The sequence below is a fragment of the Numida meleagris genome, chromosome 2, assembly GCF_002078875.1.
Source record: "Numida meleagris isolate 19003 breed g44 Domestic line chromosome 2, NumMel1.0, whole genome shotgun sequence".
NCBI classification, from domain to species: Eukaryota; Metazoa; Chordata; class Aves; order Galliformes; family Numididae; genus Numida; species Numida meleagris.
In genome coordinates this window covers 106,219,956-106,240,958 of record NC_034410.1, presented here as the reverse complement: position 1 = coordinate 106,240,958, position 21,003 = coordinate 106,219,956, and the positions used below count along the sequence as shown (strand labels likewise).

Sequence of the window (21,003 nt, the reverse complement as noted above, 5' to 3'; positions counted from 1 at the left end):
AATACTTTTGGAATGCAAAAAGCATGAAGGAAGTCACAGTGAAAACTTCCTCCTATGTGCAGCACACAGGATTAAGCTTCAGGTATGTTTCAGGAGGTCATTTCAAGAACCCGTGACTCACGGGCCTTGTACCAAGTAGCTATGGCCAGCTTTTTCCCAGCAAAATCCAGTAAGTACTTTGATCTTCATCTGCCAGCAACAGAAGAAAGGAACACTAAATTGTAAATTCAACCTCAGAAGACTGAAGATACTTAAAATTTTTTTTGGTCAAGAGTAACAGAGTAGTAATACATTGTTGTCATTAATTAGCAATATTGAGTAATACCCAGAGATCTGTAAGAGCAATATCAACTCCCTTCTCCTAGTTACTTTTCCATACATTTCTTGCTTACACTATCAGCTGCTGAACTACCTTTTCTCCAAGATGAAATTTTTCTTTGAAAACAGAGTGGCCTACTACACACGAAATACTTTCAGCTGCAAAGAATGAAAAGCGGGTGAAAAGTAAACCTTAATTCCATAGGTTTGAACTTAGACCTGGTAAGTGAAACAGCCCAAATGCCAACAGCCATGATGCACTGCCCTGTTTGCACAGGGTTAAGAGCAGAGCCCGCTGGGAATAAAAACTCCTGTTGAGGTTTGTAAGGCTGCGACCAGGAGAACCTCACCTTTGTGCACAGCCCCTACAAACTTTTTTTTACCCATACGTTTTTTGTTTTGTTTTCCTGAAGAACACTTCTTCTTCCCCTTTGTTTTTTTCTTGTATCTCTGTGTTCTGTTTCTGGCTGGAACTGGCAATGGAATTGCTGAACAACAAAAGCCGATCCAACTGTATTGCTGACTCAATCCAGAGAGCCCGTTCTCATCAGATTTCACTGCAGCATTCCAGATTTCAGTACCCAAAAATTTCAGATACTTATCTAAACCAAACTTCCTGAGGGTGAACTATCCCCAACGCTAAGACAGCAAGAGCAGGGCTGACACACATTTGAACAAGATTCCATCAGAGCACAGGAGACAGCATGCCAACTATGCTTAAAGCAATATCTACCTACATAATTTCAACTCTGTCTGACTTGGTAAATTACCGAGTTAATCGCCTTGGTATTCATATTTACATTGAAAAAAGAATACACAGATCTGAGGTCAATCATTAAGCTGTTCCATTAAAAACTTTGTTGTAGGCAAACAGACTTCTGAAAACTTCCTTTACAATGTAAAATGGAACCATCTGTATATAAATTTTGGGAATTATTTTGATGTCAGGTTTATTGATATAATTACGTAATTACTAAGATGTTTACAGTTTCAGGGCTGGTTAACGATACTCTGAAATCACAGAGAAGTCTCCTCTTTCTCTTTGGTATGGAAAGAGAAAACAAAAATTCAAAACGTGTTTGTTTCCATTTCTTTAAACTTAGTGTTTAAGGAAGTCTAACAGTGCAAAGGTAAGGTATTCCTTCATATTCACTCTGTTCTTAAAGCAGTGAGAAAAGCAATACTGTAATTACTACAGAAAGAAATAATTGCAGGAAGTTAATACTGTGGTTATAACCCACCATATCTTACACAGTTCCCTGTTTGGAGTTGGAGGTGGATTTTTCCAGCTGGAATTTTGAAAAGGAAGTCTCCCACACATCTCAGAAAAAAAACAAAAAGAAAAAAAAAACGATTTCTCAGAAGAAAGCTTCCAATCTCTTGCCATCTGAATTGGAGAAATAGAATATAGCACTTTCTGTTGGACAAACTTCTCCAGAAACCCAGCTAGTTTTTAAAGCCATTCTTCACTCTTTAATATTAAAGAACCATTATTGAGGACTCACGCAGACAACTGTAGGACCATTTGCAGTAGGCAAAGCATCCGCACAGAAACAGATTTAGCTCTCAAGCAATTAGTCTTTCAGAGAAACTGAAATAGTGCCAGAAGCCTTCAGCATACAGTTAACACATGGGGTAGTATCCCCAAGAGATACACCGGTCAGGAGAGGGGGGGACAGAATTCCACATTTATTTAAACTCTTAGAAATTGTGCAGTTAGATGCATACACTCTGCCTTCCTTCTTCGTGAAATATTGTAAGCAACTAGGCAAGAAGTTCAACAAAAAGTTCATTTCTGTTGTAAGTAAATATAAGTAGGAGGGTGTGGGATTAAAAGGTAATGTCATCTTATTTGCTCTCTACTTACAGCGAAGTATGTCAAGAATTTTTTTTTCCTAATTTTTTTTTGCTCCATTTGACCTCCTAAATGGATGAAATCTATTAGATCTTCTCAGAGAGTTTCAGTAAGGAACACAGAAGGAGAGGTGAACCCAGTAATTAAATATGTCTAATGGCTCCCTGATCATTTAAAATCAAGGATAGATTTACCACAGCAGAATCAAGATATGAGAGTCAAAAGGAAGGGTATAGAATAACAAACCAAAAACTTGTGCACTTTCCCTTGAGGATGGCAAATTAGTCTTAGAAAAAATGTTAAAAATCAAAAGGCACAAAAGTCTTGGAAAGGATCATTTGAAGTAGTTAAAAAGAAAAACAACCTCAGGAACGGTCTGTTGGGTTTTCATCAAGTTAAAAGTATGCCATAGCCAGAAGGTAAATGTGAACAAAGCCCACGGCATGCAGGAAAGTTCTCAGTTTCTCCTCTGGCAAGCTTGCTTCGAGGCAGAACTTAGTAAACACCATGGGGGAGGGAGAAGACAAAATTCCAGTGCATTTCTGAACCATTTACAAGTGTTTTGCACACATGGAAGTTGAGTTGAAGAGATTGCTTTTGCTCACCAATTATGGGCTGAACGCCATGCCGATGACAACTAGCAGGAAAAAGTCTTCAAGAAACTAAGTGTTACACTCAATGGTGCATGGCCTTCTTCAGTATTATCAGGAGGATGGTGAAGAAAACAGTGTAAACAGTGTGGTGACTTGTCTTAATGCTCAGTACCACCTTCAAAACAGATAACTCATGTGGTTATTGAAAGGAGTGCAAATACAATGTTACACAAACATGACAAATCTCTCCTGCAAACCACAGCCTCACAAACACGCAGCTTTGATTTTAGAAAAAGTTCTGGACTGAAGCGATATTCAAGATGTGAGTCAATCGAGTGCAAGACCAGGTGTTTTTACCTGCCCGTGTGCTGACAACATTGCCACCTTGAGCCCTGAGTGGGAAGAACATGGGCAAGCTATGCCAGCCACGGGCATGCCACGTGGAGCCCGAAGGCACCTGCCATTGCAAAGCACCAAGCACCTCCACATAGCCAAAGATATCACTGAGGCACCAGTAAGCGAAGACCAAGCTCAGTCTTTCACTGGATTTGGAAGATATGATATATTTTTAAGTGTTTTTCCCACCACTGAACTTCATCAGGACATTTACGTGGGCAGAGATTTCTCAGAGAGAACTATGTCTTCGTGTAGTTTTAACGTTATGTGAAACAGTCCTACCCTTTGAGGCTCAGCCCAGGCGTGCACCGGAGTTAAACACCTGTTCAGTTAGGTCTCCAGTACCATTGACAGACCATGGTGCTTAACAGCCCTACATTAGAATATTTTATTTAGTTTTATTTTCGTAGCATCATAGGCGCATAGAATGGCTTGGGTTGGAAGGGACTTTGAGGATCATCAAGTTCCAACCCCCCCCCAGCAATCATTTTCAAGGCGTATCTTATTTTGGAAGAAAACATTGTCTTTGTCAGGGTGCAAAAAGGACAAAGCCAGGGTCTTTTCAGTGGTTCCCAGTGGCAGGACAAGAGGCAATGGGCACAGACCGGAACACAGGAGGTTCTCTCTTACTTTTGAAGAACAGGTTTAAAAAATAATTCAACACTGCAATCAATATCCACATGAATTTAGAAAAGGAGTATTGAAGATTTCATCTAAATAGACAGAGGGAGGCTTTTCAGGTAAGAGCTACACATATTTCCAAAACTCACATCTCTTCCACGAAGGCAATCTTAAACATGTATTGTTTACCTACGAGTAAGATTCACAGTCATGTTGGTAAAGCTCAGGAAGAGAATACTTTAATATGTAGTCTAATCTAAGAAAAAGAAATTCTGTCACGTGTTCCCCTCTCCCCGCTAAAATGTCATATCTATATTTCAGTTGTGAAAATATTTTTTTTCTCTTCTTTTTCCTCTAAATTAAACTGGTGCAAAGGGAAGTTTCAGGGTAACTAGAAAACCTTAAGTGATTCCATTCTTGAGTGAAGGTCCTCACAAAAATCAGGAAATGGGAAATTATAGCCATATCTCAAGTGATCAGCAACCAAAGTCAATTCCCAAGGCTTCAGTGGACTGTTCTTGAAGTTGCTCATGAGATATGTTGATGTTAGTTTTCAAAAGAGGTTTGGTTTTGAGTATAGCTAGTAAATGTCTCCCCCTGCTATATGGGTGGGAAGGTGAATTGGAGTCAAGTATCTCCCAGCAAGATTAAACAATCACCATGCAAGCAGCTTCTCAAACTGCAAGCAGTGAGTGTCAGCAAAAAGAGGCTGCAAGAAACAAAGAAAATACTGGACAGCCTACTTATTTTTGTGTGAAAGATGGAAGGTAAGAAGTGCTTGGGAAGATTAAAAAAAAAAAAAGTATACTATTCTCTATAAAAATTCTCCAAATAGTTTCAAGAGTAACTGTGATATGCCGTAAATCTGGGCTCCTTTATAGCTACAAAAGCTTTAAGTTCCAGCAACAACTCATATCAATAAAATTCATCACTTACTCAGTCTCTATATTCATAACACACAAAATAGCACCAGCCCTATTAAATTAATATTTATGACAAGCTAGGAGAACCAGAAGACAAGCAGTAATTGCTAAGACACAACCATGTGTACAAGTCTCATTTAATTGCACTGCCTAAGTTTCTCAAAAATAAACCTCAACTCCAAGAAATGGTGCATATAGGGCAGACATGCTCTGCCATCTTGGGAAGACAAATTACAACACAAACAATTAAATCTATGGTTTTATGCTGAATCTAAGGTGCTATAAAATCCAGTGTTTTCCATTTTTTGTAGCATGCAGCATTCTGGCAGATATTCTGCCAGGTTTTGGTGTTTTTTGTTTGTTTGTTGGGGGGAGAGAGGGGAGAAGGGCAGGAGTAGTTTAAAATTACGATCAAGAGCAACCATCCCAGCAACACTTCAGAGACAACAAAAGGAGGTATTTCTTTACAGCCTCAGTTTGCAATTACAAGGTATTAGCTGAAGATGTGGACAGACTTGGATTTGCACTAACTCATGTATTGTGAACAGCAGCAGCTTAAAGGTGGAGATGCAGTCCTCTCTTTTATGCCAGCCACGGACATGACTATAGACACTGATTCCCCAAGGAAAACAATGGAAAGCTCAGCAACAAGCCCAGCACCACGGTCTGCTCTACAACAAATACATACCATTCATTAAAAAAAAAACACAGAACTTAAGAAAGGGGGAGATAAAGAACAATCAAAACTAGAAACATCCACATAAATGTTTGATAGGCTTCTTAACTCCTTTAAGAAAGAGAGAGAAATAACAGGCACCATTTCTGGAGACCTCAAGAGGTTGAAGCAAAAAAGTAAAACCTCTGACATATTGGTAAATATTGTTTTTTTTGAGCCACATCAGTGATTTCGCTTTCAAAATGCACACTGAATCGCTCAAAGGTAAAATTAATGGTTGTACACCACTTCTAGTGTCCTGCATACTGTCTCTGATACTTCTGCTGGGAGATATTTGGTCTGCCAGAGCTGTACTGGCACAGTAACAAGACGAATACTTCTCAAGACATCTCAGGAAGCTGTCAAAGAGGCTACCACTGAGGGAGGAGTAACATATTGCAAATCGCATGGCTACTGTCGAATCAGAAGACTAGTAGAAAGAGAACCTTTGACAAACACATAAAAGACTACACTAAACATTTCACAGTTGAATCACCCTATACACCAAAGGCAAGTGCTGTTTCTACCACAAATACAAATGCAGGGGCATTTTTTCCATGAGCTTTTAACTGTAATGAAAGCAATCTGTCTGGTAAAACTAACAGCAAATGCCACCCCGCCATCCCCCAGATAGCAGAAATGTTTTAAATACTGCATTTTGGGAAATAACTTTCCATTTGTTTGAAATAATTGCTATTTTCTTCTTTAATTATTATTTCTCCTAAGACTATAGTCATTAACCTTTGCTTACCTACAGTGAAATATCACATTTGAGAAAAGAAGTGTGAGAAAGCACACCTTCACGACAAATGGGATTACCAGACATGACAGTTTAGGAAACTCAGACCTCGTCCATCTCATTATCCATATAGAATTGCATAAGACACAGGCATATTTACAGTGAGAACTCATTATGATATAGAATATCCAGCATATTCAAAGCCCAACAGAGCTGCATGTAAAAATCTTTATCCCAGTGACACACCTACCATTAGAGTAGCACATCACACCCTCTGAAAAGAACAGCGCTTAATTCTAAAACTGTTTCTCCACGGTGAAACTATGGAAATGCATTGAATTCCACAAAGTTAACACAGCACTGCTGGACAGCAATTCAACAAGAGGAAACTCCATCTTTCAAACTGGACATTTTTAAAAAGATTAGACAATAAGTGATAAACATTTAAACAAACCCATTCACACAGGCACAACTTGGTCTTCAGTGGTTAAACTACTGCAGGAATTTTGGCACACAGTCTTTTTACAAATTAAGTATTGTTTTACACGTCCCAAATGTGTTAGTCATAAACATTAGCAGAGGAATACAATCGCAACTTTTTAATAACCCTGCATCAATTCTGAACTTGTTCATCTGAACTTCGTTTGTTTTTCCTTCATGACTGGATAAAGCAGACTGCAGAATTTTGTGCTGTGCCAGGTCTTGGCTCCATCAGTTGCTCATTAAACGAGATCTGGAATTCAGCATTGGAGTGAATGCACATGGGAACTCATGTGAAGCTGCTCATATATCATTGATAGCTCGGTTGCTAACACAGAGTTTATCCAAGACCGTACATTTTTCGTTGACATGAACAAAGCTGTTCACCATCCTCTGTTTTTGACGTCAGTGGACAAATACCCACTAACAGTATCTGTCACTACAAAATGCTTGGAATTTCCTCACTCATAAAAGCTGGAAAATTTCAACGACATTACTGGGTTTTAAAGACAACAATATTTAGTGATTATGAGGATAGGACATTTTCATTCTCATTGATTTTTTTTCCCCAATATCTTATAAATTTAAACTTTAATAGCATCACAGACTTGGAGGAATAGATATTTAAAACATCTCTTTTTTCTTCTGTTCCTGAAGAACATGCTCTCAAATGAATGCTAATTCCTCAGCATACAAGCATCACTGTGAGGTACTTAAGATTTTTCCCATTAACTGGACACAATAATCATTTTGGTAGGATAAACATTGGACTGTACCTAGCATTCAACAGAACTGTAGAAAACCAGTCCCCTAGCATAAGCTATTTATGTTCAGCGTCTCTTTTCTACACCTCCTTTATCCTTCCAACTGCAACGGCCCACCTTCAACTCAGTCATTCTGATGGCAGCTCCCTCTGGAGCACAGTGGGACGTCTCAGGAACAAGGCACTAGGTTGGTTTCAGCTAGGGCTGTGCAGGCAGAAGGGTGGCTAGCCTTCATAGCCCTTGAGAGCCTAAAAGCATAACAACTGACTGTGTATACACAATATAAGAACATCCATCTTGACAAAGGTACATATTTTACCCCTGCTGGAGGCTTTTCTGCTGATAACAATGCACTTCAACCTTGATCTAAAAACCAAGCTGTGAAGCTGCTGCTTCACAAACACATCCCTCACTTCCGACCCTGCCAATTTAGCTGAAAGCAAATAAATATATCAACAAAATCCAGTGCACCATTTGTACAATACAGTGGAAAGTCCCCTTTTCTCAACATGTCAAGATGCCATCAGCTAGCAATCCAGAGCTAGTCGTGTTTAAAAACCCAGTTTTAATCTATGTATCTCTGGAGCTACTGTCTCTTAAGCCTCCCAAGTTCTTCAAATGTGTTTCCATTCTTTTCTCCACAACAATCCCCTTTCATAGAGAAAAATTATTTCAACTTTGTTTTTTAGGGTACTAATCTCTGACGTATGACATTCATCTAATACTTCCACAGAATAGTTACAAAAATTAATAATTCTATCTCATTAAAAGGACTGATCACGTTCTTATGTTTATTATACATAGCCCACATCTGAAATACCAAGTATGTTGCTTGAGGTGGTTGCGACAAATCACAGAAATGGCACAAATGAACTGTTCTCCTCTTGGAATCAAAGCTTTGTAGGTCTGTATTTTTATGATATGTCATTTTAGAACTTAAATACATATGAAGGAACATCATTACACATTTATTTGATTACTAAGAAATGGCTTAATCTCTTCATTTTTAGGACACAAAATAGGATATTCTTGAGCAGCTCTATGGACACAACTTCTTATGAGGGGACAGAAAAGAACAAACCTATTTTTAAAAATAGAAAAACGAGTAATTCCTAAGTACTACTTCATCAAAGTGGATAAAATAACAAAAGTATTGAAGAAATGATATCAAAAGCTTGTTAAAGACAACCTTCCATTCATAAAAAGTATATATGTATTCCTGTTCTTAAGAACTCACCTATTTTTGAGTGATTGTACTAGGAAAGGTATATCCTAACAAAAAATATGAACACTTGCAAGATACCTCCAGCTGTCTCAACTTCTGAAAGGAGCTTCAGTTTTCACAACTGCAGCATCTCTGAAAAGCATTCCCAAGAAGATGATATGATACGAAGTTTGGCTCGAAGGCCATTCCCCTATGTACTTTAGAAATAGTGCCCACACTGGCTTTACAACTCTGAAGTTTTGTAGAATTTTATCTTCTGAGTGAGCCTTGTCCCTCTTATCAGGATTCTCCCTCTCTGCTATTGTAACATCTTCAAAGAAAGAATGTAAAGACAGAGCTAGCATCTTTCTGATGGGAGGGATATAGCTCTTGATCTTTTCCCCTCTCTTTTCCATCTGCTTGAATATTTATGTGTATAAGAGTGTGCATATATATATCTATTTTTAAATGCTTAGAGTTCAAAGGAAGACAGTGAACATACATCAATTATGTCTAAACGATCAATTAAGCATTCATAGAAGCTGCCTCTCTGGGGAGCAAGTAGGGAAACTGAGTTTATGCAAAAGATGTTATTTCTATATGTCTAACTCATGTTTGCATTATTACTTTTGTGGAACAAGGAAAGGATATGGACTTTTTCTAGAATAGCAGTTGGTTATTTCTGCATTTCTTTAACATATGAAGTCCAGGATCTTTCTTTCACATGATTCTGCGGTAGTGAGTTATTCTGACAGCTTTCTTGAATGCTTCCCTTGACCAATGAGAGCAGCTGTGATAAAAAGTCTCTATCTTCATCAAATGGAGGGCAAACACTTTTTAACACCAGTTACACCGGTTGAAAATACTTATTTTAGCTCACTTGTACTGCTCATCAAGATTATGTTAAAATCATGCAATACGTAAGACACTGTATTAAGGCAATGCTAAAATCACAGTGACATATCCATTTATGTTAAGTCTTGCTGTTAAGCCAATGAAAGAGCCTACCGCATACCAAGGATAATTTCAAAGCAGTAGAATGCTTAAGTTTGCAAAGCTAGATTGTTTCCATACATAAACTTGTTCAGAGCTTGCTTGGATATATTTACACCACAAATTTGTATCATTGGCCCACCTGAAAGAACTTTAGACCTTAATAGGTTTCATTACTTTATATCAGCTGATTTGTAGCAATGTTTTGTGTGAGCTCTTCTTGGCAGTAAATGTATAATAATTTGAACTCTTTAAAAGCTCTTTCATTGAGGAGATCCTGACTCTAGTGTAACACAAGTAGAAACGAGAAGTTCATATAAAACACTTTCACCAGGCAATGGAACACTTCCAAGGATGAGTAATTATGAATCCCCATGGTTTCATAGGTTAAGAGAAACTAAAGTATAACTTTCAAGTTACTTGCTGATGTCATAGAACTAAGCATTTTATATACTTAACATATTGAGTTCCTAAAATAAATTGCCTTTTAAACAGAATTTTCGTAGAGAATAGCAGCTATCCACCCAAGAATCCTGTTTTCCGCAGTTCTTAGAGGTCAGTTGGCAGACAATATAAGAAAAGAGCACAGAGAGGTACTTTTCTCCTCATACTTTCCCAGCCGTCCAGTTATCAGCAGTATGTCAATCTCCTGAACCAGAGACTTCCAGATCATTGTGTTTAGTTGGTATGGATGGATCTCTGAGCTTATCCAAATCACTCCAGGTTTGTAACATTATTTTCAAAGACTTCATGAATATCAACATCCTTACAATAGTTTCACTTCAGAAATACATGCAAAACTTTTAAAAGTTGTTAAGTTTAATAAGGAAAAGAATTTGCACTATTTTCTTCAGGTTAATTTATCTTGAATACTTGACAGTAGGCGTACCTAAGAGCAGAAGGCTGGAATAGCTGAAGGAAACTATGCTCAAGCTCTGCTGTCAGCTGAAAAATGAATACTCATGTCTCCAAAAATATCAATTTTATCATTTTCTTTAGGTATGTTAATTTGTATTCTACTTTTTTTTTTTTTAACAGTAAGCAATCAAACAAAAAAAATCCTGGGTAAACTGAAGTCATAAAATCATCTCCAGTGGAACCTAGAGGCCTTTCTTTCCATTCTTACACGTCTTGCAAATGTCAAGCAGTCTTCACATTTTGATGAATACATATTTCTGTGAATTGAATAAAGGCTTAGGAATCAATGTATATATACTCAGCAATAAGCCTTTTTTCTTTTCCAGCTGCTAGAAACACACAATGATTCAGAAAAAGTTTATAAAAATTATGAGGTATCATTCAAATTCTTAACTCAAGAAGTTGCTCAGCCACTGTGATGACAATCAAAGGCAAAACCTGTATAGGCAGGGCTGACTTCTTGTCTGTTGTGTTCCTAGCTGGCCAGGCACAAACCACCTCCAGCCTCAAAAACACAACTGCTTTCACGTGATGCATCCAGATTAATAAGCTTTATTTAAATACAGCATTGAAATAATACCTCGGCACAGCATGAGAGCAGGCTCACATCAGACAGCTCAGAGGACAGGTAGCTGAGTTCTTTGTTCCACCAGACACACTGGTTTTAAAATGTTAATCAGCCTAATGGAGGTTTCCCTATAGCAAGTGACCAGTGTATTATGTGCCCTAAAGATACTAGGCACTGATTTGAAGAAATCCTTGTCCAGTTACAGAGAAATCCAGGCTCAATCCTACAAATTCTTAAACAAATACCTCCTGAAGTCAGAAGGGCCACTCTCATGAGGAATGTCCAAGTTGATAAAATACTTACAACTGGCTGTCTGCCAGTATTTTGATTTTTAAATTAATTGGCTTGCATTCTAGTGCTTAAGTATTATGAGATTCTGTATGCAAACAAATATCAACAAACATATCAACAAATATGTAAACGCTGCCTCCCAAAGTACTTATGCAAGTCTCCTGCCTGAGACGTTTCACATACCAAGCTGTGCATTGAGTTCCCAGCATACACAATTAAAAAAGCAAAGTCTAATACTGAAAAGGCTCTAAAATGATGCATTCGAGCTTTGCTCACAAACACAGCCACATATCAAAGCCAGCAGTCCATGCATCTGCTACCTTACCTACCTACTCAAGAACCTAATCAGAAAGCACAAAGAACATATATATAAGAACATAATTCTGGTGTATAAGATTGAAACTATGGCAAAATCCTATACTCCAGACAGGAGAGCATTTTGTCGAACAGTATTTGGTTTTAGCAATGGAAGTACAAATTCAATTCAAAGTAATAGAAACTACATTTCAGAGTTAAGAGCTCTCAAGAGTTTAACAGAATAGAAATTTGGAAATGTAATAGATGAAACTTCCACTATCTGTACAAGTCCAATTTCCCAGTAATGTAAACTAAAAGTGCCAAATAATAATCTAAAACAAAAACATCCCCCACATCTCCTGCCAGTAGGTTTAGTTTAATGATATCCAGCCCAATTTATTTTCACTTCTCTTTGAGTGAACAGAGACAACTGACAATCAGATAATACCAAAACAATAGAAAATAGGGCTGAAGATGAGGTATCATGACATTTTGTCACAATTTGATTAGTTAAAAAAAGTGCCTGCAGAGCCACATAAGTCAGGAAAGCAACTCTGGAGACTCAGACATCCTCCATGCCAAAACATTTTGGTTTTACGAAATAACACTTGGCTTACATTAAAAGCATATCCTACTGAGAAAACCAACAAACAAACAAGAAAAGAAACACCAAGAAGTGGTATAGCTATGAAGTTTTCCCACAAAATCTCACTCTATACACTTTACATATGTAAAGGAATCAGTTTTTATGTCCACAGCATCTGAAAATATTTTTCAAACAGATGAGAATACTGCACAAGAACAGTTATATATGCTTGTAGTCTGTAAAGGATTTTATCAATGCAGAGTTGCATCTTCCCCAAGCAAAGAATAACCCAGAGCAGTTGAAGATTTACACATGGTAAATTTAACAACAGCAACTGTTCAGTGAAAGAAAAAAAAATTCAGTCATATCCTAACTAAAATAGCTTTGCTGGTACAGAAATCTTTGTTGGGTCCAAGATCTGCACAAAAAGATACAGCCTCATGACAGTATCTTGTGGTTTAGAAACAACCTGAGGAGAAAAAGGTAGCTAAGGTGGAAATTAACAGGGGAGAGAAACAATAAGAAAATAGGAGGAAACAAAAACAAGTTTAAAGCAGGCAAAGAAGCTCCAAAGAAAAGGGAAAGGAGACCAAACGTAGCACCTTGAGGAGAGGAAGAAAAAAAAAACAGTGACATTTCACAGCACAGTAGGATTTTATTTATATTCAGCTGTGTTCCTCTGGCAACTGACCTGTTTACATCTCACCTATCAGTACTTGCATTTGTAGCCACAATAAATCCCAGATCATATATGTTCCTTTAATTTCTGGATCTCTTTCAACAAGAATTAAATAACATTTGAGAATTGAGAAATTACCAGTTGGGGAATCCAGAAAAGATTTGCAGCTATCAATAAAGATCTTAAAAAAAAAACAACAGATATGGGACTTTGCAAAATAGGAAAAAGTATTTTGAAGAAAAAAAACAAAAACCTTCAGACAATGAATACTGAACCGTAAGAGGAAAAGTATCTCTTATTTAATATTTTATGTGAGAGAGTGAAAAGAACAGTAATATCCTCCCATTCAAAGTTTTACTAATTTTTTTTTTTCACTAAATGTTCAGACCTTCCCACCTACAGGTGCCAACAACTAGTTGCTTTACTAGAAATCTCACCACTCTATGCTACCCCTTAAAACCAGGAAACGAACCCCAATTTAGGAAAGTCACAAAGCTAGACCAAACATTTTAGAGAGGTCTGAAAAAAGGTTAACTAGCTGCTCTGAAGAGAGATTTGGAGAACTGAAGACACTGACAGCAGCAGCAATGTGAAACCAAGGTGTTTACTGATTCCATAAGAAAACATTGTTAATCTCTCATTTTTCTCCATTTTGAGCAGGGGATTGTCTTTGCTAAGTGCTATACAGTTAACACAGACTTGTCCACTGAAACATTATACCCACACTAACAGCAACAGATGAGCATTCCTGAACTACTTTGCAACGAGAAAGTATGTACTTTATTGGCCTTATCATTGATAAGACACTGCTCATGCCTTTCTATCACTCTAAACACAAAAATATTAAGTGAAAGCCAAACTGAAGCCCCAAGGAACACTGGAGGCATTAAGTTACACATTTAGTAGTTATCTCAGCAACCTTTAAGGTAACTGTCAAAGTCTCTCAGGTTGGCAGAGACAGATGAGCAACCACAAGACTGCTCTGTTCTGCACCCTCCAAGGTCTTCTCTACAGCAATGCAACAAGCACACTACCTGCAGCCCCCTTGTTCTGCAGTATTACTGCAAGCCTGACCAGTTCTCTCTACTTACCATGGAGGATAGATGTGGATGACATCCTGCGGCCTACTCTTCAGGTGAGCTGCTGTCTCTCTTGCAAATAGGACTTTGAGTATTGGTTCTCTTGCACTGATGACAAGATCTGTGGATGAGATGATAGCAGGAGACTCTTCCAGCTGCTGGCAGATGGCAACTTGTATCATACACTCCTCAAACATTTCTAAGATCTTCACAATTAAAACACCAGATTTATCTGCAAATTTAAAAAAAAAAAAGAATGCAATATTTAGACAAGGAGAAAAATTCTTGCACAATGAAGATGTGTGTTCTGCTCTCTGCTTTTCTTTCTGATCTGCAAAAAAGCCACATATGAGCATAATACATCACCTCCGTGCAGTTTTAAACATTCACACCATGCTAGAGGTGAGGAGGTATTTGCCCTCCAACCTCAGACAGCATCCATTAGGTACAAAGAATCTAAAAGCAGTGATTCACACTTAGAGACAATGTGGAAAAACACGGACTAAGATAAATACGCTGTCTAAAAGTAATTACTGCAAAACTCTTTATCCATTTTATCAGTCTGCAAACAGGAGAGAAGCAACATTAACATATACCAGCATTCCCACAGTTTGATTCTATGCACTTCTGTCTATACTGAGCTAGAAACAACTTTGCACCGATGTAAAAAAATTTCTTCTAGCTCCCTTTGCAGTCTGAACAGTTCTACTCAGCCAGACCTGTGTCTGTTCCTTTTATGTAAGATTTATTCTCTTTCTCACCTAACTCTTCTCCAATTTGCACTCTGATCACTGGTATTGTTATCCACCTGCTAAATGCTGCTATCATTAGTGGAGAAAGGCATGATGCTATAGAACAGGAACAGCAGTATCCCAATTCTACTGATTTCGATTCACAAGTTGTATTAAAAAACACAGTATCCCAGGAAAAACAGCTGATATAAATTATAATCTTCCCACAGCAAAGAAGAAGCTGGGGTGGAACTGTGAACATGGTACTGGAACTTAACAGCAGAGCTGTACTAGTTATTTGCTTGTTTACTTTAAGGCCCATTTCACAATTGTGAATGCCTTTCCTTTGGAAAATAAGTCAAAATATTTTAGTTTAAGTTTATGAGAAACTTCAGAACAAACGAATGACCCAACCCTCTAGGAAACCCCAAACCAAAGAAACCGGATTCTAAGTCCTTTCAGGTTTATTTAATATGTTCAATTCTATAAAATATATACATATTTTTTTGCCCATTTTATATTCCCTAGTCTTTATTACATTTTATGCTAGAACTGAAATAAAATGATTTTGAAATATAAAACCAAAGTTTTCTCAAAACCACTTTTCTTTAAACCAATTTTTCATCACATGCAACATGTTTCTGCAAAGCATTGTTTCTCATGAACTGGTATTTTCCAGCGGGATAAAAGGTTCCTCCAGGAATTCCCCCATACAATATATGTGAGCCATTTCTGTCCAAATCATTACAGCATGACCTCCTTCTCCAGAGCTGCAGAGCAGGAGTAAGAGAACCGATGCTTTTTGCCAGATCCCTTTTGCCAAGTTCTTTGAGATCGACTGATGAAGAGAGGTAGATGCCACCACTATCAGTCCTCACCACTGTCACCTTCTAAGGGAAAGCTGTAACACTGCACTGTCGCTCCAAATACTCTGCTGGCTAAGGTCTGCTTAAGTGCATACCTCTGCTCAGTATGAGCGTGGACTAGTTTTCTGTCCCTAAAGGCAAGGATTTAGAATGTTCACATTTGAATTACACTTCGCCTGACCAGCTCCAATTGTAGTCCTCTGTCAACCCCAAGTTGTCTGGCACGCATAAACAAATTGTCCCAACCACAATAATCTCAGCCTCCAAAGTAGGCAAAGTAAGCAAACATTTACCTCCACTTGTACTCCACAATTCAAATTTTCACCCACTCTAAAAAACAAGTGACAAAAAAGTCAACTTCAATGATGAAGCGCACCAACGGTCTTAAAAAAATATGAAAACAACTTAGAATTTTTCATCACTTCTGAACAATGCATTTCCCATGAGCAAGTTTTAGGAAAATTCTTACTGTTCAATGTACATGTATGTCAGTCAGTTGATAAAACAGCTTGAAATGATCACTGTAAAACAGAATGACAACTCAACACTTTTCTTTAAAATATCCCTACTAGAAAACAGTTAAAAATGCTAGGTATTTCAAAAACTTCGTCTATATAAAAACCCCTTAAAGGATCTTGGAGAAAAAGCCCTACCAAGCCACCAGCAACTCTTGCAAGCCAAAGTTGGCCCAAACTCTGGAAGCTGATACTAAATGAAGCAGAATGCCTCTGCATTAGAAGCAACACAACTTCAACAACAATCCAAGTCTCAAACTTGGCACACGTGCACATTCTACAGAACCACAATGTACTTGTTTATTTAGATGCACAGAGATAGCTTAATTTAATTACTCCAATTATTATTACTGCTGATGATAGAATGCTTTCTCAAACAACATAGCAAAGCATTTCGAATTCCTGGCACGTGATGAAACATCAAAGTTCAGAATGTAGCTTTATTTTTAATTCATTTGGCTCTTGTTTTGTTATGCCAATCAAAAATAAATCAAACATGTGCGGCTGCATGTTGAAGGGAGAATTTGTGGGTGAGGTGATGGGCTGGATCACTGCAATTTCTACAGCTTCTAGAGGAGTTTACTTGTTTGTTCACTTGTGTGAAAACCTTACCTTATGGTTTTCCAGTGTCCTCTCACCCTTGGATAATTCACAGAAGTTCTCACTTGATAAAGACCTCATTCACTTCATTTCACTCACAAAACAATTACAGTCTAAGAAATTGTAACCCGTGGATGTGCACTTTTCATGGCAATATCCAATATTAAAAACTTTTGAGCAGTAACTGGTGCAGTCCTGCCCATTCCTACACTGCTCATTTCTTCACACCCCACTGCTGTCAAGAGCACACGGATTTCCTTCTTCACTGTTACTTTTTTTCAAAATCAATGAGCTTATCCAGCTAACAGTAAAGTCACTGAAGCATAAGAATAGATACTAGGGAAAGAAAATGAGTGATGAACAACATGAAGGGGAGGGCATGAAGGGACAGAGGGACAATTGCTGAATGCTCTTTCCAATGGCAGCCCAAGCAAACTGGACTAATAGAGTTTGAAACTAAACCTTAAGGCTGTGTATTTGCAAATGGCATCCAATTACTTCTCGTCCCCTATAACGTCCATGTTGGACAGTCTTTGAGAAGTTCCTTCAGGACCCAAAGAAGGAATAAGAACTGCAAGTACCTACAGAATGCTCATTTTGAAAACTTTTGTTTACTCACATGAAGGTAACCCTTTCTTCTCTCATTAAAAGGCAAGTCACCATGCACATAAACAAAGAGGGAGTACACACTTGTCCGGATGCATTTAGAAATCCTTCACTCAAGCAGCAATTTGAGGACTGCTTAACAAAGTCCATCTTTAGTGCTAGTTGCCTTTTCAACAGCTCCTTGCAGCAGTCTTCATGCAGTCAGCAGAAAAGTTAGAAGACATCCACTGATACAGACTTAAGGATCATTTGAAGCATCTGGACCCATGAATATGATGAGAATTTATTCACACCAGGGGCACAAAGTGTAAATTCAGTCCCTGATACATAAAGTTTGAGATGTCATGAAGAGAGAGAAAAGCACTGACATAAGCAGTTCAGTGTGGACTTTGAAGGTGCATTTAGGTTGTGCAACTTGCTTCCTCTAAGTGGTACCATTTAGAAGGAGAGGAAATCAGCCACCAGAACTCGTAACACTCCCTCAACGCTAACAGTTTTCATCAAGAACAGAAACATTCACAAAGAGATGCAACAACATGCTAGCTGTTACTCATTCAAAAGGTACCCCAGTCCTCCTGTGACCAACAAGAAAAAAAAATCAAGTACCAATGATAAGCTGGGTCAGCTTTCACCTGAAATGTCATATCAGCCCTTTGTAGAATGCTTCACCATGACAAGTGTCAATCATTGGACGGAAGTCATTGCTAGGTGAACTGTGATGAAACAAATGAATTCCTCTAGATTTCACGAATGTGCAGATCTAGTGAAACCAGCAGGACAAGCTGACTGGTGGGAAGAACAAGCCATTTAAGCAGGGAAGTTGCTCTGGGGAAGCCTCTCAATTATTGACAAGGGCTTCTCTAACCTCGCAGGCAAGAGATGAGAAGCTCTGACAAGAAGCCAGTCAGTATCCCTGACATAAGGAGATGAAGCATGACCCCTTCAGAATGCACAGATGGAATCAACTTCAGACTCCTCAGAGACAGCTGAAGAAAGCATCCAAAACCAGGCAAAAAACATCAACAGCTCATAGTTACTGTTAGTAGAACCTTAGAAATCACAAGGAAATATTTTTGGGGAACAGTAATAATTGAATAAATCTGGCATCTTGGGCATCTTTGGAAATTCCTCAGCCACAAGAACCTCAGGCATCCTTTCTGAAAAAAAAAAAAAACAAAAAAAACCTGGCTTTTCACTAGATTGCTCTGAAAGTAGTGCCTCCTATTTGTTCCCATGGAAACTAAAACAAACACAAAGAGTACAATAACACTTATTGACAGAGCAATTTCTCAGCTACAAATCACTATCTTTTAACATAGTCACTATCATTAGCTATGCACTTCCACCAGCAATGAACAAGAGCCTGCACGCTGCACTCAAAAATCCGCATGGCCACCTAGAACACGGCTTGTCTTTCACACCACTGTCGCCACTGCTGAAATGCATCACCCATCACCTCACTGTGCCAATTTCCACTGTTTGGTCTCCACAAACATTCAGCAAGTGTTGATGAACGTCAATAGGAGCCATTTTTTCAGCACTGAAGAATTCAATTCCACACCTTTGCTCTGTACACAACCCCACGTCAGACACCGTTCTATCAGACTGCCCCTCTGCTGCCACCTGTCACACGGCAACAACACGTTACAAAATGTTGGCAGAAAGGTTCAACCTCTGCTGCCATACCACCAACATCCACCTCTGACATCATGGGCCAACATAATAAAATAGGAGGCACTGCTTTCACAGCAGCACTCATACGCGCTTACAATACGGAGCTGCTTTGATCACGGGTTCAGAAAAGCAACCAATAGCTTCTTGGTAGAAAGAAAGAAGTTATTCAGAACTACTAAGAATGTAGTTACTATTTCTGGTACAGAAAGACCCCGAGTCAGAGATCTCTGCAAGTTAAGAGAATACTTTGGGAGAAATATCATGAAGTAATAATAATTTTTCCTAGGCATTCTGCTAGCTCTTGCCACTGACAGAAAGAGGATTTTAAGCGAGGTGAATTTTGGCCTTGTCCTTTTAGCAAATTTGCTCTCATGTCTCTAGTTAATTACTTAATTTCAGATGACCTCTGGGACATCGGTCTCTCACTCCAATGTGAAACCTGGACATGAGGTAGCTCAGTTTGTCCATAACGTTATTTCAGACATCTGGGAGATGAACAAACCCTGGTAAGTTCCTTTCATTTGTTTCCTATTTCAGTACACAGAGTGATGCTGTCCTTCAGTATATACCATGACAGCAAAACATACTTTAATACAACACGTGGCAGATGTTCTGCATTACCCTGAATTCCAGAAGGATTGAAAATAAAAGATTCTCTGTTCCTTTGGAGATCATGGACCTTGAGATGTCAAACATTTCAAAAACTTTAGCATGACTCCACAGCCTGAGTGAAGGCCCACAGCAATTTTCAGACCTAAAAAAGTGGCTTCACAGATGCATATATTTAAGCCACAGAGCCACTCCAACACTGAATGAACATGAAGGTTGCACTGGCCATGCCAAAGGCAGCTTCTAGGGACATTAAGAAGAAAGCTAGTCTGTTTTCACTCTTAACAATCAAGGAGAATGCTTGAGAGAAGAAAAGGAAGAAAACTGAGGAGCACAGTCTTAAAAAACAGAAGAAAAATAAAATTACATTCAAACATTCTAGCTTCAGTGACCAAAATACAACTCTGAAGTTTGCTTTAATAATTCTGTAACCATCAATGAGAGAAAAAAATTATGACCTCTTGGGGACCGGATATTTTGTTTCTTTTGCTACATAGTGACAAGAAGCTGGACAGACTGCAAGCACAGGGTCCATGGGATTGATGTAGAGAAATGCATCAGACACTGACATCAACAGGGCCACATTGCAGTTTCACATTGCTCACGTGAATTTTGCTAAAACATTACTGTTCAAATGCTCAAAAATAGCTCCCATAGCCCTGAATGGAAAGCCCTCATAAGGAACACGTTCTCTTCATAGTAAGGTGACAGAACTCCAGTAGTGGTCCATACAAGATCTACAGAATGAAGATAAATGCTTGGGGAGGACAAACTAGAATGTGTAACACTTCTCAGGTCTTGAGGAGAAAGCAGGGGTGGGGTTAATTTACTGTGTTCTGCATGATTTGAATGTGCTAGCTGGGATACTCAACATGCCTCCATGCACGTTAGCTCAAGCGTGTCATGGTTCAGAGCAGAAGAAAGAAGACAGAGCTTCCAACACCGGGTGCTCCTCAGAAGTGATGGCACTTTGTGCTGCTTTCACTGTTTGTATAGAAACCCTCCCTCTCTAGAAGAGGAGGAGAAGTTGTTGTTAACTCCACAGAAGTTAACAACAACAAAAAAGGAGAGAAAAAAGAAGCAGCACCATAGTGGAAAGCATTATTACTGCAAAAGAAAGAAGTCTCTAGTAATAAAGAGCATGCATATCTACCAGTAAACACACATGTGGACTGTCATACAAAACCAGAACAACAAAGTAACAGAGAAAGGAATGCTTTGGAAACTCCTCAGCCACAAATCTTGCAGTGCAAGTCACATGGATGAAAAAAAAAAACAAGTAGGTAGGATAAGAGGCAAAGGGAAGAGTACTTCAGTACCATCCTTTACAATTAAATTAAAAAAACAGTACTCAGACAAGTAGAGAGAGTTCCCCTCCCCCCC

At 38.5% G+C, this 21,003-nt stretch overlaps 1 protein-coding gene across 12 annotated transcripts in view; it reads right to left on the bottom strand.

The window, feature by feature from the left end:
- SPIDR (scaffolding protein involved in DNA repair) overlaps positions 1 to 21,003 on the bottom strand; it is a 200,927-nt gene that overhangs the window by 107,697 nt on the left and 72,227 nt on the right. For all 12 annotated transcript variants that reach the window (XR_002435598.1, XR_002435597.1, XR_002435600.1 and 9 more), the window contains exon 8: positions 14,032 to 14,251. Coding sequence is in view for 6 of the 12 variants with exons in the window: in XM_021388239.1 (XP_021243914.1) it covers positions 14,032 to 14,251 (220 nt within the window). In the remaining 6 variants the exon portion in view is untranslated. The remainder of the gene's footprint in view (positions 1 to 14,031; positions 14,252 to 21,003) is intronic.